Consider the following 25,085-nt stretch of genomic DNA (forward strand, 5'->3'; position numbering starts at 1 on the left):
TAAATACTGCAGTTCAAGTCTTTCCATAGTTACAATACAGAAATGACATTTATTTGGTTCTGGTTCAGGACAGCTTTCAAAATCAGTCTGATTATTTTTTTGGATCACATCGTTCACTTAATTTCATTTGTGACCAGTAAGTTAGAAAAAACAAATAGCAACTTTAATAGGTTTCTAATAATAAAGAATGTTATATTTTAAGCTCCATTATTATTCAGTATAACTTGTAAAAGAAACTCTTGTTTGAAGCCATCAGGGACATTACTGAGTGTGGCTTGGTGACTTTTTTTTCACTTGGATGGATGGATTTAGACTGAACAATGAATAGAGTATGATAAGAAATGGGAACACAAGAAAGTTATCATTTGTGCCATTGTCCAAGGAGAAGTTAACAATCAGATGCCATTTAGAAAAAAATGAATGTGAATGAATATACAGCTGTGGTGAATAAAGATTTTATTCTTTTCATCTTGAATTTGTGAGGCATAAGGTCATTGGCTGATTTATCTGAGGTTGATTGCAGATCTGGAGAAGAATGAGTCTTGATAATAGACATCAGAGGTTTTAAGAACATTATATAATAGGAATTAAGAAGAAAGGGTGATGGAATTAAGCTATCTGAAAATGCTCATGTTCACTTTAAATAGTGCTTTGTGATAGATGTCTCATTAATTTGTAACCACTCCACAAACAAAAGAAGTGGAATAAAATGTCAGCCTTTCATTTTGCTTTACAAGTTCACCAGTCTTTGCCTGACACAAACACATTTTCAAATACTTAGGCCTAAATGTATTATAAATGGTCAGTCACAGCATAAAGATACTAGGTACAACATTGAAAGTTAAACATTTTATAAGTGTAGCATAAACTGAAAGAATTTCCCAAATACAGTACCTGTAAATAGCAGCAGGCAACTTGCAGGGAAGCAGGGAAACCTGATGTCTCTATTCAGTCATCCTGTGTGTCACTTGAGCCAAACCAAGTGTTCTGGACTGAATTCTGCCTCAAGAGGCCCACAGAAGAAAATACCATTGTACTAATAAGTAGCTGGAAATTCTATATTTCTCTTTTCTCAGTTGATTAAAAATGCAACGGTTCTTATGAATGAGTTGTGATCTAACAAAATGACTACAGGAGCATAACCATCATTGCTATTTATTTAGTTTCTACCTGTGTCCTATTGCTAAACAAATGCTCAAAGTAAGCTATAGGCTTTATGTTTTTGGGGTATGTTTTTACCCAATACATTAAGAAAAAACACAAAATGCCATAGTTCTTTTAAATACTTGCAGGCATACTGTAGGTGTTAGCTTCATGTATGCCTCTCATGATCTAGATTGCCAATCCAATTTAAAATACAGAGCACTTCCCTTATTTTCAGAGTTTGTCTCCCAAAACATATTGCAGCAGCATATTAAGACTTTTTTGAAAGGTAAAGAATTAGTAAAACACCACAGACAAAGAATTGGTCCTCATTATTTAGATTAATAAAGAGAAATGTTAAAAATGTTAGTATGTGGTCTTACTTTATTGCAGGGTTCTATGCCCTTAATTGATTAAATATTTTTTGTTCAGTCAGGTTTTATGTTTTTAGAATCTTAGCATTGAATTGCCCATTTGTTTTCATGTTTGTGTTATTGGCTAATCATCATAATTGATGGGCTGTTGACAAAAATGTAATTTTTGATTTGACAATAGAAATGTCCCTTCTTAATGGTCTTTTGTATTAATCTGTTTTTATTTGATATTTATTAACATGATTAGATTAACTTTGATCATTTTATTTTACAAAGAAACAGGCAATAATACCACATCAAACAACAAAATGGACCACAGTTTGTTCAATTGTTCTGTAGTTTTGAAATTATAAGTTTCAGGGACGTCCTTCTATTATTCATGCATTCCACCTACAGATAGTGTACAGTGGGCTGTAGCTTAATTGTGGTAGGTAAGCTGTTCTTTGAGATGTTCTTAAGGTTGAAAAACATAAACCATCAATATAAGACAGGAAAGGCTAAGTTGGAAAAATCTACTTATAAACAAGACTGACAGTGTTTACATAGACACTATTTTCATCTTTCAGACACTACGGAAGCAATTAAAATGGCAAAATGAGTGATGAGCTGTATAGTTAAAGGCATAGAATTGAAATTAAGGAATGTTATATTAAAATAATACAATTCACTACTCAATTCACTAATTACGTCATTTAGAATATATAAACTTCAGTCACCACATTACAAATATAGTATCAATCTAGAGAACAGTGAATAAATATTGCTAAATTAAATGGCTAAATTAAACTTTTGAATTATCCTTGCTACATTTTCAGTGGGTAAGATTAGTGGATGATGTTTTTTTCTCCACCTTAACTATAAAAGGCTTGCTGAGTGCAACAGTTTAAGACATGCTTTCCAGAGCTTTTTACAAAAATTATATAGTTACAAGTGTCGCAATTGCTAGTAGCTTTACTAAATCTTATTTTAATATTTAAGAAGCCTCACTGGAGGCTCCGTTTCTCTCTGTTTAGTAGTTTTGTTTGCCTGAATATCCAGAATTAAACATTCAACAATCACTTAACTCCAAAGATCACACATCCTAAAACCTCCTAAGTAGAATTTCACTTGTGTAGCACTGGAGTCATTTAGACTACCAACTCATTTACCACAGATTTACAATTTGTAAAACTGGAGCAGGCCTTCAGTATATCGGGCCTTAAAGTTCTTTTCAAAGTTTTTCTCAGGAGATTGATGTTCAATTTCTGTTTAGAAAATGTTAACCTTACCTGAAGTCAAGAGAATGAAAAAAAGTCTGAACTGAAACTTTGACATTGAGATGAGCTTTTATATTTGAGTTTATGCTGTAGTTCAGGGGTATGTAATCCTTTTTTCCGGGAGGTTCTGTCTACAGGTTTTCAGTTTTTAAGGTGTCTTTAAAGCAGCAGCACCAGAAGAGTGGGGGATGTTATATTGGTTCATCTGAGCCAGTTACCAGTTACCAGCTGGTTTAGCTTGATAGGAGTTGAACTAAAAAATGCGGACACACCAGCCCTCCATGAGCTTTTTATTTCTTTTTTGGCAAAACAAGTTTCACAGTTCACTTTACTTTTTCCTTTAGATTCTTCAACAGTCATGCCGCCATCTGATTAGTGCAAGTCATTTGTCCCCTTGATTTTAAAAGAGCTAGTGTAGGATTCTTAAAATACTTCTTTATGAGCAAGAATGTTCTGAACAATTAAAGTTTGTTTCAGTTGGATGGGGTTTAAAGCAGTGTCCATTAATGGTTTGATCATGACAGAGTAATTAAAATAAACACAGTTTGTACAAACCCAAGATAAGGACAAAGAAAGGTCATTTATTAATTCAGGTTAATTATTGGAGATTGTCAGATATGTCAGTGACTAGGTAGGACATAGTCTATGTTGCCTGGAGTTTATTATGTGAAACAAGTCAGTTATAGGAAAAATTGTAGCTACTTTGACTTAGGGAGAGATCAGAGAGAGTCGCATTATTTTTAAGATGTCCTTTCTCTTTTTATCTCATTTAAAAACATTGGTCATAACACAAGAATAAGTTATCTCGATTTTGGTGTGGCTTTCTACTGAGGTAGAAAGCTGTTGTTTGTAGCATACTGTACATGTTCATTTATGACATGATAAACAGCATCATATGATGACTTTGCATTTATATATTGAAAATTTATTTTTCAAAATAATATTATTTTAGTAATAACAGAGTAGACAAAGTAGAAAAAGCTGAAAACTCTAGTTCTGGATAAATTGTGCCCTTTGCTGAACAGATATCTGCAGCAATTTAAAATAGAGAGAACATTAAGCTGTGCCTGAAAAGTGTTTAGCTTCCAGCAGTTCAGCATTGCTGAAAGTTAATTTGAAAATGCTTAGCTTTGACAGTATTCCATTTTCCTTTTCCATTTAAGATACTAATTACTGGCTACAAAGGTACTGACATTTTTAGAGGTGAAATAAACCTGCTTAGGAAACGCATAAGGTTAAGTGTTATGTATGTTAATTTGGCCATAATTGTTTCCTCAATCATCCAGTACCTTTAAGAGTACTGTTTTACATTTTTTTATCCTTTATGATTAGAATATCGTTCATTTTAATCTGTCTTGGCGTAGCTTGGTTGGTTTCTGTATGATGGGCCATGATGATACGAATCCAGTTTGCTTGTTACAGATCTGTCTCCAAATTGTGACATGAGAGAAACAAAGAGTTGCAACAAGAAATATATGGTACAAAAGAACCAAACCTAAGAAGCACCATGCATTTTAACTAGAAACATTCCATTCTCTGTTTTCTATGCTAATGCAAAAAGAACAGAACAAAAATTAAACATTGTCCAGGAACATCGCAAGCTGTGGGTCATACAGTATCAACAATACATGTCAAATACATCCACTGGTTTTTGAGTCCTAATATTTCCCGCTGCAGTATTCTCAAAAACCTGCTTCAATAGCCATTGTAAAAATTGGAGCTAATAAGGAAACTAAAATAAAAATTGAAAGATTCTAATTCCTCTACCAATTTCAGTTTTTTTAATCAAATAATGAAAATGTAAGCTTCTTACATGTACAGTATGGACTGAGGATTTTGCCTATTATCAACGTTACAGTTTGTTTTGATATGGAGATATACAGTACTTTCTGTGAATCACCTGCCTTTCGTCTGTTTAAGAAGCCCTTTTCAGTGTGCAAATCAGTGTGCAAAGTTCTTAATGTTCACTGACAATTTTAAACCTGTTCAAGTTTGTGAAAAGACATAAAGGACTAATAAACTGTATTTAAAAAGCACCCCAGGCATTTACCATGTCTTCCTGCTGAGCATATTTGTGCAAGTAAGAAATGAAGCTGCTTTGAGCCATGAGCTGTTGTAATTTATGCCAACAAAACCAGTCTCCTTACACAATTAAAAATATCGGATACCATAAAAACAGAACGGTGAGTACATGAAAGCTAGTGGTTGAGGAAAAGTACTCATATGTCATATTGTAAATTAAATTTACATTTCTTCTAAAAATGATCTTGTCTGTGCAAAAGAATGACCTAATACTCTCTGTGTTATTGACACTGTGCTATAAATTTGCATGAAGGAAAAATAATACTGTACAACATCAATCAGTCACACACAGAAATTTTCATTAGGGTTTAGCTCAACTTTCTGCATAATGAGATTACTCACAAGCACAAGGCACACTTCCCTTCTGGAAATGGCTGTTTAACCAGATATTTGAAATGCAAAGGTGAGAAGGTATAATATATACAATATATATTGAAATATTTAATTTTAAAGTCTGAGTTCAGTTCTTCCATCTTTCATCTTGATTTTATATAAGAACTTTACCTTTGTAAAACAATTGATTGCTTAGACTTATCTAAAAGAAGACAGCTATCTGATTGTTTATATAACATGCACATTATTCATAAAAAGCTCACTGTTAATAGTTCAGGATGCATAATCTAGCTACAAATATAATCACATTTTCTGGGATTTGAATTGTGCCCAGTGGAGCACTGATTCTTCCTTTCTTAAGACAGATATGAAGGTGATAGGTGGATAGTCTGACTCAAAGGCTCATCTTCTGTGATTGTTACTTTGGTTTTAAAAATATTCTCTACTTTCTAGAGAGCAGCTTAAAGATGATTATGTTTTTGTTTGAAAGGTTTTTGTGGGATTTTGTCTGCCTCATAAACACACACAGATGACCCCCGTGACAATTAAAAAGCACAAGAGAACAATTTAATCAAAAAAGTATAAAATTAGGTATCTGTCTGTCCTTCCACCTGCCTGTGGTCGGCCTGTCAATGCACTTTTGGGTCTATATTTAGAATCTTGGTACCATGGTTACGCTCAACAAATGGGAAGAAGGAGCAGAGTGTTGAGAAGAGGACAGCTTGCCTTTATGAGGGTGGGATCTATCCATCCGTTTCTGTATTGTAAATACATGACCTTCCTGTCATGGTAACAGGAGGCCGTTTCTGCAGGCAAAAAGAAATAATAAAGCTAAGTGTATTTTTCCCAAGCATTTTTTATTTTATTTTTTTCTTAGCATTAGTATACCATTATGTCCTTAGGCTTCTGTCCTGTTATTATCATTCATTATAAATAAATATGTATTTCCAGAACTGATGAGGTAAATTTGGGTTTCCTTCTATACTTTCTGTTGTATAATATGTTTACTCATTTACCAAAATCCTCCTTCGGTTTAATTTGTAACGTTTACCACACCTCTTCAGTTAGAGGGATCCAAGTATTAAAGCAGACAGGTATGAAAACAATACAGATAATCAGGGATTTGTGGCTTAGACTGCGGTGGGATCTTATAACATACATAACCAATATTATGAAGATGATGAGAGGCTGTTTGCCTTCAAGTCACTCCCACCCACACAAATCTTGAAGTCTTCTGTGGTGCCAAGCTTTTAAATAAAATTGTACGTATGTCAGAGCCAGTCCTCAGCACACAAGTGTCTGTGCAAGATATTTTCTTTTGAAATAATTGCCCCATTTATTTTCAAGTATAAAATATGTCCAAAGTCAACAGTGCTTCTCACACGAGAAGCCTAGGTAAATTCAGTCTTAAGTTACTCTTTCTCACAGAGATTTTATCATTAATTAGTATTTTTCATACATTGTTAACATTAAAATACATATCCCGCTCATTCAATACTATTTGTGTTTGACAGAACTAAGCCGAAAGTGTTTATACAGAAAGTGTGCAATTCTTTCATACAAAATAACTACAAGAAGATACAGTAAGTCAATATACTGATGAATGAAAAAATGTTGATGTGAATGTCAGCCTGGGAGTGTCTGGACTCCGTGATGTCCCAGGTGAAAAAAGTGAGGGTTTTTTCAATGTTTCTCTTCCAATTGTCACTGACTCTCCTGTATATCACTGAAGAGCTTGTCAATTTTCAAAAGGTGAATGGCTATAAGCTGAATTGTAAGGATATAATAAGTGATTCCAAATTAAGTACTGTAGTAACATAATAATCCTTAACTGGAATTTTACATTAAAAAGTGTTGTTACAGTATTAAATTGTGTAAAAGCTTTAAATTGTCACCATTAAAAACACTGACTGGTTTTGGTGTCTTCTACAAGTCCAATCGACAGTGTCAGTCTGTTACAGTAATATTCTATATTCAAGAAATATGAAATGTGTTGTTGTGTACATTTAAGTTGATTAGCAATTGCCCTTAAATGGGTTTCTAAACAAAAATAAATATTTTATAACAAAGAAAATATATATATAAACACAGAAAAGTTAAAGGCCATTTTCTGTGTGCTACATTCTTTTCCTAATATTATCAAAGATAACTGTTGGTTTTCTTTCTGCAGTGGAGTGGAGTTATTTGAAAGACTTTTCCTCGCTGGCTGGAGAATTAATCATGGACAATCTTCAGACTTTGAGGTGCACTATCACAGGTCTCACAACGGTAAATGCCAAATCATTCAATTAGATCTCAACTTCTCCTAACCATTTTGTAGGGGCTCTGACATTTGCATTCAGCACTCTTGGCAATAAGAGCAAAGCAGCCATTCCTCTGGCAACAACTGCCAGTCATTAAGCATAATTTGTCTGGTATCCATGAGCTGAAATACACAAAGGAATAAGTAGACAGCATAAACCATTTTTGTAAGTTGTCATGTGGAGAGATCAGAAGAGATTGGCCACATGCAGGGAGAGGGGAGCCATAAACGCAGGCTCATGCTATAATCTCCTTCAGAATCACGGAGGTCAGACTTCTGATAGATTCAGCTCTGACTGCATGTCTGATGGTTAAAATAACAGAAACCCTCCGTCTCTTTTCCCACCTACAGAGATTTCTATATACTATAGCTCTGTTATTAGGAGATTAACAGTCATTTTGATTACCCTGCTTTTCTTAAATTTCTTAATTGCTCTTTAATCTTGCAGTAAGATGGTGAAAACCTGCAATTATTCATTTTCATAATGCTTTCATATAATTAACTTGATCCTTTAATCTGTTACAGAAAGAAAGCAGTGGGCAGCAAAATGCAGTTGATGACATATTGCCATGAAATGTCAGAATTAAAATTATCTGTAGTTTATTAAGAGTAATATTCTTTGTGAATATATACTTACTGGTTAGTCGTACTTTTGTAAATGTATTGAGCACTTATTCTCACGAGAGGTAAACAAGATACAAAGATGGCATTACTAATCTCCAACTGTATGAGGAAGGATAATGAGTACTCTAGGATAAGCTGATGCCCTTATCGAATTGAGCTTTATTAAACAAAATTTCAGTCTCTTTTTTATATAAATGATTATATACCGTATGTATTATAAATAAAATATAATACATGGGAAGTCAAAATATTGCAGAGAAAATTGCGGTTGATGCCAATATTCATATATTCAAATTGATTTGTAAATTCAGTGATTTTTTTATTTCCATCTCCTATGATAATACATCATTGAAAAGCTAACTTGCTGACAACAAATTTTGTTGCATTTCAGATAATCAAGTGCAGGGTGTATCGCATATGTGCAGTTATGTTTATTGCAAGTTGTTACTACATGAAATATTCAAACTTAATTGTTATTGATTTAATATATTATTAATTTGATCTTGCAGGGCAAGGCATATTATGTTCAGGTTTCTGCCTATAATATGAAGGGCTGGGGCCCAGCACAGTTGGCTACTCCTCCTTTTGCAGTCCCCTCAAGTAAGTTGCTTATGTGAAGAAAAACAGGTACAATTTTGATTAAATGTGAAGTGATGTTATCCAAACACTATTCATAAGTCAAAGTGAACCTTTTACATTTATGAAACAATCTGTAAGTAACCTTGAGTGATGTAACTCAACAGCTGCTAAAAGGTGCTCAGTGTGAATGAATTCCAAAAAGTAGCATTTGTACATTCACATAATATGCAGTTGGGATTTTTTAAAACTCAGCCATTATGGGTTTGACAATCACAAACGTAAAAAGCTATTTTCTTGTCAGAACAGTTTTCAGGATATCATTTATACTATATATCAAGTGAAATGAAATACATATTATAATGCCTATGAATATCTAAACAGGTTATATATTTTTAGAGAGAACTATTATCGTAAAACTCTAGCCTTTAATGTTTTGTCATCATCTTTGTGCCTGATACTAAGTTAGGGCTGATCAGACTCCTGATTCTTCATTTATTGCTTGGATGTTTATCTTCTAAGTCGATATCTAACGCTGACATTTGTTTTACCATGGTACCATGTACCATAGTACCTACAAAAATAGCTTAGAAATAAAAAAATAGCTTTAATATCCTATGTAATACTAGCAAAAAGTAAAACAGTCAAAAAATGTAATACACTACAAGCAATTGAAAGATACAAGTTAGTGGAATGTATGAGCTTTCATTAGCATTTTATTAATATACTGACCAAATAGTTGGTGTTATAGAACACAAATATGTGTTTACAGTATGTTTCCTGTGTGTCTTATTTGAATTCTCATATCTTGATTTCACTAACCTTTTTTAAGCAGTCCATGCTGCAAGCAAAAACTGTGAACAGTTATATTTGTCTCTTATATACAAATAAAACACATCACTCCCCCCCCCCAAAAAAAGATTGTCTCTGATTTCCATTCCATCTCCTCATGATGGAAGATCATTTTAAAGCGCAAAAGTACCATTTCAACCTCTGTGTTCTTGAATAAGTCAAACTGAATTCAGAACTCAATGTAGTTTTTTTGTTGCTTTTGTTAATTGTTGTGTTTACGGGTGCACTGCCTTTCCAAAGGGGAAAAGACCGTTCCATTTTTTTCGTTTCTTTGGTTTTTGATTCATGCAGTTGTATATCTGTTTCATTCCCCCCCCAGACTGGAAAGAGTGCGATGGGAGAGAATCTCGGCAAAGGGGGCAGATTGAGGCGATGGAACGTCTGCTTCAGCAGGTTCGAGCCACACATCAGCATTACAGCTGCGGAGGTGAGGAGAAGATTCCTGGGTGGTAGGGCAACAGTCAGGGGCTCTGTGGCGCCTGTAATTTTAACTGCATTCTAACTGGGTCATACCTTCCCATTCATCAGGAAAAGAGATATTATTAATATTGGCACATCTGGAATCACTTTACTGTCTTACTTTAACCCTTAGAATGACTTTGGCAGGGAACCTCTCCTCCCCCCCCCTTTCTTTAGCTTCTGTCTTTGTGAGTAAATTAAATAAACTATATGGAATTAAGCACAGTGTTTCCCCTTGGCTTACTTGTTCACCCGATCATTAAATAATTCAATGGCCCTTGCAAGACAAAAATAAAGTGCTACTTTTCCCAAGTGCTTGGTTCACCTCTTTCAAGATTTGGGGAACTGGGCAAAGCAAACAAAAAAAGCTAGGCTTTTAAGGAAGACATCAAGGCGAAGCAATTTAATTTAGAGAAAACAAGAGGTAGTGTGTATTTTTCATGTATAAATAATAAGAAAACTTAAGGTATTTATACATATTTTAAAATCCAAAGGATAATAAAGAGTGCTTTATTCTGAGCAAAACAAAGCTTATAAAAATACGCACATAAAGGAGCAATTCAGATCCATTTAACAAGAATATGAACATCTCTGCAAGAATATTTCCATTCTTTGTGAAATGTTTTACCAGTAGGTAGTACAAAACTTGAGATTGAGCAGAGGTTTTAACACCTCAAATCATCTAGTTTAGTGAGGATGTGACTTTTATAGGATCAGTTGAACTGATTATCTTTTTGTGTTATCTGTGTATATATTGGGTGCATGGTTTCATTTGTAAAGCATTTAAAGCAAATCGAACTTCGTGTAATTCCAGAGGACCTGTTTTTGAATTGTTTAGCTTTGCATGTTAATTACACCTAGATGGCATGAATCTGAAAGTTATACATAGAGGGCCAGATTGTGTTAACCATTTAAAGCACTGAAGCAAAGGCAAATGTGTAAGCATGTGGTTAACAAAGATCAGAGCAGAGCATTATTTACATGTACTGTGATTTTAGAGCAATGCTTTGTACAGAGTTGTAGCACTTGTGCTAACACCAGCAGCCAGCACAGCTTTTGAGGCTTAGGTTCAATAGCATTGTTATGTGAAGAAACTTTGATAACAGTGCAAAGCATGTTAATGCATGTATTGTTCTTGTATTTTAATAGTTATACCTCAGGGACGCCTTTTCTCAGCACAAGCCTCAGGGCGAACAGTTCAGTAGTCTATTGAAATGAAGGACATTCAGCAGAAAACTGAAACGTTCACAAATACTGTATGAGCACAACAGCCAAACATCCAAACTAACATGTAATGAGGAAATTATATAAGAAAAACATTGCTTTAATGTGTACATGTGTATATATTTACTTATTGATAAACCTGTGTATTGTGACATTGCAGCAGAAAGGAACCAAGATGTACTATCCTGCTCCTTTTCCACACTGTGGTGTCACAGTATATAAATACATCTACACAGTGCCTGATTAGGAGTAAATAGACATGCACAATGTACATGTAAATGTGCTTTACAATTTGGATGTCTGTTTTCACCTGACCAAACTCTGTATGCATAAACAGCCTGTAATTAGAAATTATACATACTGTAGAAGATGTGAGGTCGTTGTTTGTTAAAGGTAAAACAAAGGGTACATGTGTAAAAAAAAACCATTTTGATGCCTGAAGTCAAAGTGTACTTTTTTTGCAATTAACTATTTACATTGCTGGCCTGTTGTTAAGGCCTGTTGACCTATAGAAATATTATGGAGGTGTGTGCCTTAACACAGTTCCTTGGGCCTTCAGCCCTGGGGCTTGAATGGTCGGTTAGCAGCTAGTACTATAGCAGAACCTTGTTCATGGATTGAATGTTACATAATTATACAAAATTAAATTGATATGGAGATACTGCTAGTAGTAAATGTAATTTTTTTTCAAAACAAGAAAGAAATATCTTCATTGTGGTGCTTTCATTATCCTGTATACATAAACAATTACTGTATACATACTTTCATCCTGGTTTATAATATACAGATGTAGTGAATACTAATGAACAACACAGAAAGTAATGATCTGGCAATAATATAAATGCTGTGTAATGTTGCATTAGTAATACTGCTCAGTTACAGAGCAGCTGCAGGTATGGACATTTTGTGTCTGAGGAGCAAATGGTACAGTATGAATTTTCTCTAAATTAGAATCTCTTCTAAAAGGTATTCTCTAGTTTCCTCCCACAGTGCAGGGACATATTCTTTAGATCAATTCCCTAAGTTGTTCCCTGCATAAATGTGTGAGTCTCTTTGATCTGACATGAACTGGAGTCCCAAGTTGGTAAAAAGTTTCTTGACATCTTGCCACAACATATAGACTAAGAGGACCAACTAAGTATCTGGGTATCAGTCCTTTTCAAACCTCCCTGTGTTAAATTAATGTTGTTTGGGTCATAGTGGTGTTGGAAAAATTGACTGAACCATAGTATTTTTTTTACAAAAAGTGAGATGATTAAGGGTGATGCCAAGATAAATAGTAGGATGACAGGAAAAAACCCCAACTCAGCAAAGATCTACCACAGAGTTTCACTGTGATCTTGGTCTTTCCAGGCCGAAAAGTCCTGTTTTATTTGCTTTAGATTGCAGTGCAGTATGAAAGGTAACTTCTGCCATCAGGTGTTTGCGCACACAACTGTCTCTGGTAGCACACTGAACCATGTTATCCTTTTGCTACAATGTTTCTTTCAAGTCACAGATTCTACTTTCATTTAGTACATGTTTATTCCTTTTCACTGCAAGTCTGTTTTGCTTGTTTTTGTGTTAATTTTGAATATCTCTTGATATCTTTCACATATTTCCTGATGGTTTTCCAAATGGTTTTTGCCATTTGTTTTGTTAATTATGTATTAATGGCAGACATTAGTAATTAGAAATTAGAAAGAAGAAATAAATAATAAAGTAGATATACTTTCTGAGTATACCCTTCACTACAGGTACTTCACTAAAAGTCAGCTAGTCTTTTCTTAAAATGTTGTCTTTTTTTACCTCACCAATAAATAAATCTAATTGCACTTCATAAATACTGTATTCAATTGGAAAAACAATATACATACCTACGTCTTTATGGATACTAAAATTCTTTGAGTTTATAAACTGGTCTGCAAACATGACTTGATATATGTTTTAATGTATAAGCCTGTCTATTTTGTAGATTTTATATTGCGTTCATTTACTGTAGATATTTTGTGGTCCACCCATACACTGTATCTTTGTAAATCATTAAAAGCAAAATATTTTTGAAATGGGTAGTTGCAATATAGCAGCCTCCTTAAAGTACACCATCCATAGGTCCAAGCAGACGTCTTGTGTCTGTGGGTTAGTCTGGCAAAGAGCCTGTTTCTAATCCACTTGGTGGTTGTAGGGATAGAGGCCTGCTGTTTCTAGTGCTGACAGTCCTTCAGCTCTCACAAGCACTAACTTCATTACCAAACTATATATGCATTTGTCTAAGAAGAAAAAAAACTTGTTCATCACTCATCTGTTTATGAGTCAACATTAATGATGTCAGAGGGAATGCTGCCAGTCTCACTAACTATACCGTATAATTGATTTTATATAAAAGGTCTTATTTGTTTGAAAATGAGAGTAGCTTTCTCTTTTTTCCCCTTAATCATGCCATTCTGAGGATTTGACAGAATCTCCCAAATGTGGCCTCCTGCTAAGAAAACTAATTTATTTCCAACTCAGATCAGTTTTTAGCAGCAGTGATTTCTTGAGTGTAAGAATTACACCTCTCTCCTTTCACATGGCTTCAACTATTGCTACTGTTTCAAAAAAAAATTAGAAAGCTAATATGAAAACAACTGTTTTTTGTGAAAACTAAATCATATCATTTGAAAACTATGAATTTGTACAAATCCTCCAAATTAATTCTCTACATTTATAAGTTACATACGCATACTCCATGTGTATGTTCATAGGTATATGCAATATATTTGAGAACGTTCTGTATTTACTCAGTTTATTTTTGGAGAGTTGGTGTTCAAAAATAAATCTGAGAATTAATCAGTACTGGTACAATGATACTTCTATAAAAACCATGAGAAAAATAAATTCATTTAACAGGAGGTTATCTTAATTTATGATGTGTATATGTAGAACTGAGAGTCTGCACACAGACTTAGGGGTGTGTAGTGCACACAGCACCCTGTGTTCCAGCTCGAGACGGACAGACCCCCTCCTTTCCTACCCCCCAACACAGCTGGCTCATACAGGCACTGACTACCCAGCTATATAAGCTGCTTCTGTCATGAAAGGTTGGAACGTATTGCCCATGGTCATTACAGATGAGCCCTCTACCTTTGCAAGTGTTGAAAAGGCAAGTTTGACCCATATAAACATATAAAAAAATGGAAAAGTCTCCCCAGCCCCCACCATTCTTTCCTTAGTGCGGCCTCTGTCAAACCCTTGTTTCATGCTTACGTTTTGTTTGTGATGTAGACAGATGGAGCACCTCCTCATTAATCAGAAGTAATTTATATTATATAATGAGAAAGGCATTCATTCTTTAATTTAGTCACTATGACATTTCACCTGGACTGCGGTGAAGATAGAAGGTACAGTCCACTTATCAAAAACATTTAGCTGTCATGTACCAAAAATAATAAATATATACACGCAATATGAGTCATGGGTCCCTCTCAATTATCTGCGTTTTTGACTCTCACATATATTGCATTCACTGTTTTAATGAGGTGTTTTAATTTTAATTGTTCTCCACCTGTTCTTAAGCTCAGGGTATACTTGTTTGATATTTTTTGTACTTATGCTGATTCCTTCTGTTTAACGTGATACTTTGCTCCATGGAATGGATTAGACATTCCAGATGGGAAAGTGAAATCTTTTAGGGGATTTGGTTGGTTGATGACTAATTTTGAGATATTTGCAGTTCTGGACATATGCCCAATTGTTACTGCTAAAATTTATGTTTAAAATAATTTTTTAAAAAGTAAGCACATCCACCATTAATTCTTATCTGTAGTAAATCACTTGTGACAAATGTTGACTATTATTTATGTTTAAAATACCTACAGTACCTGCTTTCTATAAATACATTGAAAAGCAATTTATTTTGCTAGGGCATGACTCCATATTGAAGTCCAATTTTTCAGGGTGGTTTATCTTACTGTCTATTCAATGTATTTCTTCTGCACTTCATTAGATCTTAGAGATGCATTGTCTTTGTCAATAAAAACTTTTTTTTTTTTTAAATGTGGAGAGCTGGATAGTCAGCATTCTGCATTATTGTTTACCCACAAATGCTGAAAAAGCGAGTTTAAAGCTGTGGGATGATGAACACAAGCTGTGAATTTGCTTTTAACTTTTCCTGTTGGCTCCTATTCTTGACTCCTTATGTCTGTTTTCCTCATGTAAGTTTTCCTTAAAACATTCACCCTGTCTTCTTTCTGGAAGTGGCTGCACAACATTTTCAGATCGATTAACTACTAACTACCAAACTGGCTAGATTGGCCAAATGCCCTCCTTTTAAATTTTTTTTTAAAAAAAGGTTCTAGTTTGTAATTGGCTGATGTCGAACTCCAGAATTTTGCAAAGTGCTTGGCTAATACTGACGGAAGCCATGACGTTATTTACAAAAATTCTGATCACTTCAGTGTCCTCCAAGGCAGTACAAAAGGAAGAAAGTTAACCAAGGAAATAATCAGTAACTTGTCTCAGGATTAGGAATTATGTAGACTATTAACAAGGTTATTCACTAATTAATTAATTGAATACATATAGTTTTTTAACCTATACTTATTTTCACTTATACTCTTACTTTTTTGAATGATTAATTCATAGCAAATTAAATTTAAGCTTACAGTAGTAAGTAAAATCATGTAAGAGTGTGTTAGTGTTCAGGTCTTTAACAAACCTGCTTTGACTTAAATTGGTTAAATCATTTAATAAACAAGTCAATTACTTTCATCAGGTGAAGTGAGCGAATAATTATATCTGAAGCTTTATGTAATTATGTATCATAAATCTATGAAGTGATGTATGTTCACTTGTACATGTTCAAATGTAATTGTTACAAATAAGTTGTATCTAATGTTTCAGTACTTGTGTGTTGGTTTTAAAGGTGAATACAAGAAAATAACTATTAATCCCACAATCCTCTTTAATTACTGAAATGAACAGTTAGAACAGTCTACAGACTTGGATTTTCTTCTGCGTACTTGTTAATAATAGCTTCAACATGGAAGTAGAGTGTGAATACAAGGAATGATCTTGAGATTTGTTCCAAACTCTTGTCTTTTTAGGTTTAATGTTTTAGAAAATGCCAAAACATTCAATAGAGCAAAGTCATTTGTTCATTCATTTTCACAGAGCGCAGCCCTAGTAGCGTGACAAAATTGCAGTGATTACATATTTCTGACAACAACTTTACTGGCATAAACAGTTGTTTCGAAGGAATTAAGTGTTCCGTCTGCCTGCTGTTTACTAGAAGGCAATTACGTGATGCTTAATTTAAAGAAAAGGACGTCTGAAGATTGGCATCACTGAAATCTCTGCCGATATGCCTGCTTCAGCTAGGAGATACGCAGCTGAAAGCTGAGAGATAACTGGTTAATCAGAACTGCTCGACTGCACTGAACCCATTCATAACAACTGACCTTTGTTATCAGTGGCACCGCTTGTGTTTATAATGCTTATTTTGGGTACCCATTTTAGTTTCCTGTATGAATTGAGTGTCCCTTTCTTGTATGTTACATTTCAACCCTTCTGTGAACTCTTGGCTCTATTAACCACAGTTCTCTGATGTTTCTTAACGTGGCAATTCACTGATAAGGAAAAAATAACCGCATACTACAGTATGTTGTCTTTGAATTTAAAAAATATACTCTTAAAGCTGACACAGTAGAAGAGAATGTATTAAAAATTGTTTCTTGTAATAATCAAACAGGTTTTTGTTCTTAACATTGAAGCCTGTTTTTGTCAGCTTTTGTCAGAAACACATTTTGCATCACAAAAGGACACCATTTATCTTAGATTGTAAAAGTAGTTTCAGATATCATTAATGTTTGAAATCTTATCAGGTTTGTAAATACTGTATTGTGTCTAGGCAATATTGATGCACAATATTTCTTTCCTGTTTTATTGCCAGTCATAACCTATATCCCATATATCTACTTGTATCTTCTTCTATGGAAGGCATTTCAAGGCAGAGGCACAATAACTCATCTCTTCCCCTTTGCATATGGGCCATCTTATTCCATTGCCAAAGCACTTGGCATTTTAACCTTTCAAAAGAAATATGTTCAAACTAAGACACCTTTCATTGTGTGCACAGAATTGAAAACAAGGCTATGTTTTGCATGTTGAAATCAAGATCATTTAATGTATCATTGGTTTGTAGTGTTCAACATGACAGATTCTAAAAAATAATTATATAAGAAAAGGCAACTCTGCATATAGCTACAATATGTCAGTTATCTAAATCAAAATACCTGTTGTTTGCTCAGAGACCTACCATGTCAACATGCAAAACACTTAATGTCAACATGCAAAATATAACCTTATTGTGGCACCTACTTACAGTATCACTGCAGTTACTGTATGGGTGATTAATGTGCTTACTGTGTTTGTGTCTTTCAGATACTTCTAAGTTACAGAACTCTAGTCGCAAGCAGTCTGTCTCAAGAAGCCTAAAACACCTTTTTCATTCGTCAAACAAGTTTGTGAAAACACTAAAACGGTAAAGGTCTTATATTGTGTCTTTAAAATCCAGTGTGAAATGTTTGCACATGAAAATGGAGTCAAAGCAGAATATATGCTTTCTAGTATATAACCACAATTATGCCTTTTGTTTAAATTATACAGTCTGGTTTTCATATTTAGATTTAGACATTTTTCAACATCTGTGTGCTAATATCTCTTGATTCCATATGTAACCCAAGGTTAGTGCTTAATTACAGAACAGAATATTATTTATTCCAATAAATGGTCATGAATTTTGTAGTTCATGTTATTGGGGATTGCATCGACCTTGTTGAAAACTACATGCAGACTTCACATTATAGCTCTTTCCATAGCACTGCCTTAGTTCAAGGCATGAATGGCTTAATGGTTAAATGTGCTGTCTGTCTTATGCCCTCAACACAAGAACTGTGTGAAACAAGCACCACTGTAGTATGTCTCCAGACGATTAAATCAGTAAGGGTCTTACCGTTTACTTTCAGGGGACTGTATGTGGCAGCAGTATTTTATCACAAGGACAGTCTTCTAGTGACCAATGAGGATCAGATACCAATAGTAGAAATAGATGATTCTTACACCAGTTCCATCATGCAAGACTTTCTGTGGTTTACCAAGGTATGAACTTGCTTCTTTATATACTGGCTTCTAGTGTAAAGTGGTAGGAAAGGACATGATATTAAGTATTTCAAGGGACATTTTGCTTTCGATATGTGGTGAGATTAAATCCATTTTCTTTCTTAAATAGTTAGGAATTGTACAGGATTTAGCTCAGAGTATAAAATTAAATAAAACATCACAGTTGTGATGATTGTAATATATTGCACCCACATCAAAATAAAATTTCCTTACCAAAATATTGAGGGGTCTTTTCTGCATTTTATCATAAATATTAAATAAAAACACATAATATGCCCATAAACTGTTGCATAATAATTTAAAAAGCATGAATCAATTTGTATCTCACCTGTGAGTGTTGCACACAATTAGGTTAGCCCTAAGGATTTTTGGGATGAATGTGTTCTTGTGTGTCCATTAATGAGCAGCACCCACTGATAACATTCAGAGTATGACATAGATCAAGGTTGTTGTCTTGGCAGCTATCTTGCATGTGGGAAGATGTCCGGTGGCTCAGGCAGAGCATGTCGGTGTCTATGTCCTCCTCGTCCACTCTTCAGGCCCGACAGAAGATGCTGTCTGCTGCAGGACAGCTACAGGTCAGTGCCACTCCACCCAGAACTCCCAGTCTGGCCTGGGTTAGGCAGGAGTTAAAGGGAGAATCAGAACATTGAGTTTACATACAGTACAGTATATGACATATATAGTGGATAGATTAACAAATGGATATGGAACATTCTTCAAACACATTTGTGCTGAGAACATTCAGTTCAAGAAGGTGATTGTCAGTCCTCAGGTTTTTACAACTATTTTAAATCCAGTGAAAATCCACAGCCTTAATTCAGCCTGCACTGTGCCAGCAAGCTTTCCTGGGAAATCCTTCACTTGTAAACTCAGAACCCCTTCTGTTGCATCTGTCTCTTACATACAGTACTTAATAAGGTTGATTATCAGCCTTCCACAAAACCTGAGGTTCTTTACATTGACTATTATAGGGATTTGACATCCAAGTGGTTTCCCATTATTTGCCAACAGGAATATTCGCGTCGCTGTGCACTAGTTGTACTCTGAATTGTTAAAAGTAACTTTAGAGCAGACTGTTATGCTTTAACTGGATAACTGTTAACACAAAATAAATAGCACAAATAACAATTGTGTAACCTTTACGGTACAAAAATAATTACAGGAGCTCCCAAGAGGCTCAACCAGTAGTGAGACTCCCTCAGACCTGAGGCTGAGCTGTGTAATCCAGACATTGCAGGTTTGAGCTGGGTTGTATCACTGGCTGGCTGAGCCTGGCGAGCTAGTGTTAGGATTACTCAGTTTTCCAGAAAAATAGCAACTCTTGTCATTTGCCGGCCAAATGCAGGCTTATAGCTGTGTCAGTGAGAGACGTGCCGCCGCGCCTCAAATTGGCGTTACGTCTGCTGTCAGGTGCAACACATCAAGTGACAAAGGGCTCTAGAAGTTGTACATGTTGGAGCAGGATGTCAACATGATATGCTTCTAGTGAATGCAGCTAGAGTGCAGTCTTCAGATTCTTGCCAGTTATAGATTATTATTATTATTATTATTATTATTATTATTATTATTATTATTATTATGAGCTATTGAAATCTAAAAGTAAAATAAAAAGTCAATTATTTGTGAATCATTGTTTGAAAAAAGTAAAGGATAACCAGACATTCTCAAGGGGCATTGGATCAACTAGCAATTTGCAGAGGGGCCTCGTTAGTTCTCCACAGACTGAGAGAATATCTTCTATTCTGTAAAGTGTTACAATTCCATTGAGGCCTTTTTACACCTAACTCCTCTCAGAAACCTCTCAGAAACCTGGTAGCATTTCCTAGCTGACATATTGTCCAGCTGTACTCTCTCGCTGTTACATACAAACGGCTCTTTTGCAGCGAGAATTCTGCTGTTCATCATTTTTCTTATGTGACTAAATTGTCTGAGCAGAGAGCTTAATGAGGACCCTGGATTTGTTTGCCAGCTCATTATGAGAGGGAAATTAAACTATTAGTCAATGTGCTCAGAAAGAGGCCATCAATTAAGTGTCTCTCTTGGTGATTTAAAAAAAAACAGCCGACTTTGAAATGACATGATTGCCTCTGAGAAAAATGAGAGGCAGGCAAAGAGCAAGGATTCTGGACATAGATTTCCCAGCTTTCAGCATAACTGCCAATGTATTTGAGAGTTCACAGGGGCAATTAGGTGTAGTGTTATTTTTTTCCCTGTTTGATTAAGTTTTCTCTTGAATACCACATAGACATATTTAACAATAGATATGAGATGAAGCAGCACATTACAGGAAGAGTAGAATTGTCCTCTAATTTAATTTGGTACAAAAAGAAAAATATTAATAGAAACATTCTCAAATACAGTAACTTAATATTGAGCCGGCTCAATATCTGTAGAATTAGCTAAACTTGCACTGCTAGGCAAGCTATTTCCATGTTACAGATTGACCATTCATTGTGTAAAGATGAGTCTTCTTTCCATCAGTTTACAAAAATATGGAGTTGTATTGTTCCCTTGTCCAAATCCATTGGATTTTCTGACAGTGCTGGAATGAAACATTGCTTCCAGTTAGTCATTATTATTTTTTTACTGCTTTGCAGAACCTGCTTGGGACACACAATCTGGGACGTGTGTACTATGAACCCATTAAAGACAGGCATGGCAATGTACTGATAGTCACAATAAGAGAGATGGAGAGCCTCTATTCCTTCTTCAATGGCAAATGGATGCAGATTTCCAAGTTGCAGAGTCAGAGGAAATCCCTCTCAACCCCAGAGGAGCCAACTGCCTTAGACATACTGCTGATTACAATCCAGGTATGAGCATAAGTGCTTATTTACTTTTTTTGCTCTGTATTTCTGTAGCTTTCGTTTGCATTTGCAATGCTATGTACTTCACCTTGCCAAGATTTGCTACATTATATAACATGGTTTACCATACCTCTGTACGTTACCATGTTCCAAATTTTGATTTTACTCTTTTTTGCAGTTTACTCTGCTTTTACAGTGACTTACTACTGTAAGCCTATATAAAATATAAGGATAGCGCTAATTCTAAAGTGCACATGAGTTTAAGTGCATTATTCTTTTTTAATTAAAACATATCGTCCAGCTGGATCACAGCGCTGGCATCCAATGCTGGTCCTGGAAGCCTGCTGTATATTCAGGGTTTTTTTAGGTCCCAATGAAGCAGCAGCATCTGAAGATCTGGGAGGAATTGTTAAATTGGTTAATTTAGACCAATAATGAGCTGCGTTAGGTAGTTAGCTCGAAAACAGTCAAGACTTGGAATGAAACCCGTAGACATGGACCTGGCCTGGACACCCCTGACTTATAACATTTTAAATACGTGAAGTGCAAATATGTAATTATAAGTCTCAATATGTGTATGATTTGCAGTTATGCACAGTTTTCTTTTAATTTTGGAAGAAGTACGTAAGGTTTTTAGTAGCTTCACAGAAGAGATGTTTAGCCTTTCATGAGAAAATTTGGACCCTTTCCGAGTTCCTTTATAATTTCTACCTGGGCATTTGCTCCCATAGTGACATTTATTTGGCTTTGATGACTTTCTTTAGTTGTTCCTCACAATATGATCTGAATCTGTAAATTCTTTCATTCTAGCTGCAGAATTGCCTTACTTTGGTAATCATGCAGAGACACTCTCTTGGTGTTCACAAACATATCTTTTCTCAAGGGGCTTGGCTTGAATGAAGTTTGAACATATGTTAGTATGTGCTGTTGAATCTTAAAAGGAGTCTTCAAGAAAGGAGAATGTTTCTTTTGGTAATGTCCATGTGTGGTCTTTGTGTCCCACAGGATATCTTGTCCTATCAGAGACGAAGCCAGCATCGCCTATCTCCAGGCCTGTATTTGGGCTACCTGAAGCTCTGCAGTTCTGTAGATCAGATCAAAGTCCTTGTCCCTCAGAGGCTGCCCAATGTTCTGTGTCATTTTAAAATCCGAGACAACTGCAATGTTTCGAGGTAAATGGGTTTTGGTATAAACTAATATAGAAATATCTGTCCTGTAATTCTCTTATTTTCATAAGGGAGGCAGAATGGAGAGAAAATGGTCAGCAATGAAGGCCATTAGAGAGACAAAGGCAGCCCTCAAGTTTAGAGACATCATGGGACAGGCACAGTATAGTGGATTAAGCCTAGGTTTGATTTTGGCCGCCGTATAAAATCACAGTGGAAACCCAGCTATATGGAGAAAATTAGTGGTCAAAGAAGTACAAAAGCATTAGGTGAGGTTGAGGTGTGTCAAGATTGAGTCCCAGGCTAAAGAAGGACAATGGGTGAGATGGAAAAGACCTGTAGTTGATGTGAACTGAGGAGGATTAGCTTCCTTATTAGGTGAACATATACATTTTAGAATTTACTGCTTGCTGTGCTTATCTACAGTATGGCTACCCTGTGTCACATTCTCAAATTATACAAAACAGCACTGAGTCAAGAATGTTCCACTTCTGGACTTACAGTGCCCTTTTAAAAATAAAAAAATAGGAATATTAAAACAGTGAATAAACATTTTTAAAAAAGCTTTGACCATTACAGGGAACATTTTACATATACATGAATTTTTTTAATCTTTAAATGTTTGAAAAAAGGAGGCTTAAATGTATTGCTCAAGATAGACAGAAATAATGAAGTAGATTCTTAGTGTTAGAGATTGCTTCTCACTTTCAAGATGATCTCTTGATGTTAATTCAGATTTAACTATAATTAAAGTTAGGCACCATTCATATATAATACTTCACATCTAAGTAGCAATTCTCCTTTTCTAAAATTTCTGGACCTAAAACACTAGGAAAGCTTTTCTGTGCTCCTTCCATATTTTGGGTTTTAGTTTCTTCCTTTTAAATGGAGGGTTGAAGTTGGATAAAACGTTCTACTTTTCACTATGTCATCAGTCAACAAATTCCAAGAAAACCATCTGTATCAGTCCAACTATATTATTTCTTATACATAAGAATATGGTGTAGTGAGAGAAATCCACCTTAGATTGCTCTGTCCTGGATGTAGGAATACATTGGCCACCTTGGGCGTCTGTCAATTTCAGCAAAACTGAGAGTCAAAACACCCACCTTTCAAAATAAGGTTATTTTAAACCTAGACATCATGATTTGAGAAGATACATTTCTCATTACACAGATCCACGGAGATACAACGACCCTTTACTTTGAAGTCTGTAGTACAACAGTTTTAAACTTCATGTCCATGTTCTGACAGCCCGTTACTTTCTGTGTTACAGTGAATCCCTCATTTCTCACTGTGTGTGCTGTCAAAACATGTTTTATAAAATCAAGTAGAGCTCCAAATTCTAATAACAATCTTCTGAAGAACTTCATCATATTTGATACTTATTGTGATAGGAGGCCCTTCATTAGGAATTGTTTATTTGGGGACTATCAGATGTTATTATTCCTCTTAACTAGGTCTGCGGCAGCCAGGTAGGAATATTTGTAAACCACTAGGCTCCTGGTTGGTATTTTTGGAGTGGCGACAGAATTGGTGTGCATTGAAAAGTGTGAAAGACAGAGAAAAACTACAGCTGCATTTTTTCTTCATCTGACTCCCTCCATTGAAAGTTGGAAAAAGCTTCACAAATATAAAATTAAATACTGTGGCTAATTGAATGTTACCCAGATTTAAGAAGTTGTATATTTAAAAGTCATTTGCATTCCAGAATGGGATGTTTTTAAACTAGGATTTGGAGGCACGTTTGGTGGCTTTACATAGTAACAGAACTCCTTTCAATATATGATAATGATTTATGAAATTGTCCCTTCCCCTTGTGTGAGGGTGAACTAACTCCTGAAGATGACAGAAGCGCATCTTTGGAGGTCGAGTATAAAAAATGGAAAGCAACTGTTTGAAAAAATACAGGCCATAATTGCAAAGGACAGTTTCAACCTGATTTTTTTTCCCATATTTGGAAAAGTTTTTATATGAAAACAAAAATGTTATTTGTTTTTGCTCAGTAATGAACTATTTATTTATTTTAATTTAAGGTCATGACTGTGACCCCAGTGGGTCGATCTAGACAAGGAACTTATTATCCTTTCACCTAATGTGGCCGTTAAACAGTAAATTTACTATAGCTGTTCATACATTAGGCAGTAAGGCAGTAGAATATGTTTCAAACATGAAGCTCACATGAGATGATGCATACCTACGTCTTGGAAAAACACAGTAAAAGAAAACCTGCAGAGAACCATTTTTCCACAAACAAGGCTGTCCAGTTCTTTTTTTCCTTGTTTCTTTACACACACATCTTTCATTCCTTATCTGACAGTGGGATAATCTGATTTCTGCACCAAATCATCACTTTATTAAACAGTAGAATTTTGTGCAAATGTTTTGCATTTGTTTTGATAACATCTCCAATATTTTGTCACAAAGCCGCTGTTTCTCCATGACATACTGTACCTGTATAGGCATAACCACAAAAACATTTTCAGTCGTTTGTTTTATAACTTTAGGATATCTCCTTGAAGATGTTCTGGAAGATCTTTATTTGGCATTATATTTAAATAAATCTTAAATATTTTAATTGGATATATTGCAACAAAAATGAAACAAGGTTTATATACAACTGGAAGATAACTACAGCAGATGGGAAATTCATAGATCTTTTAAAGTTACACATTAAACTTAAACAATGAGCTTCAACCAGGTTTACAGAAACTGAGGTAAAAAAGGAATTAATAATAATAAATTAA

General features: G+C 35.0%; 1 protein-coding gene across 1 annotated transcript in view; it reads left to right on the forward strand.

The window, feature by feature from the left end:
• Window positions 1-25,085, forward strand: part of ankfn1a (ankyrin repeat and fibronectin type III domain containing 1a) — a 196,805-nt gene that overhangs the window by 161,192 nt on the left and 10,528 nt on the right. Inside the window, exons 11-18 of the mRNA XM_088927824.1 lie at window positions 7,359-7,456; window positions 8,624-8,714; window positions 9,862-9,969; window positions 17,625-17,724; window positions 18,209-18,341; window positions 18,824-18,940; window positions 20,963-21,178; window positions 22,178-22,344. Of these exons, the coding sequence (XP_088783950.1) occupies window positions 7,359-7,456; window positions 8,624-8,714; window positions 9,862-9,969; window positions 17,625-17,724; window positions 18,209-18,341; window positions 18,824-18,940; window positions 20,963-21,178; window positions 22,178-22,344 (1,030 nt within the window). The remainder of the gene's footprint in view (window positions 1-7,358; window positions 7,457-8,623; window positions 8,715-9,861; window positions 9,970-17,624; window positions 17,725-18,208; window positions 18,342-18,823; window positions 18,941-20,962; window positions 21,179-22,177; window positions 22,345-25,085) is intronic.

The sequence above is a fragment of the Atractosteus spatula genome, chromosome 11 (assembly GCF_055471065.1).
Source record: "Atractosteus spatula isolate fAtrSpa1 chromosome 11, fAtrSpa1.hap1, whole genome shotgun sequence".
Classification (NCBI taxonomy): Eukaryota; Metazoa; Chordata; class Actinopteri; order Semionotiformes; family Lepisosteidae; genus Atractosteus; species Atractosteus spatula.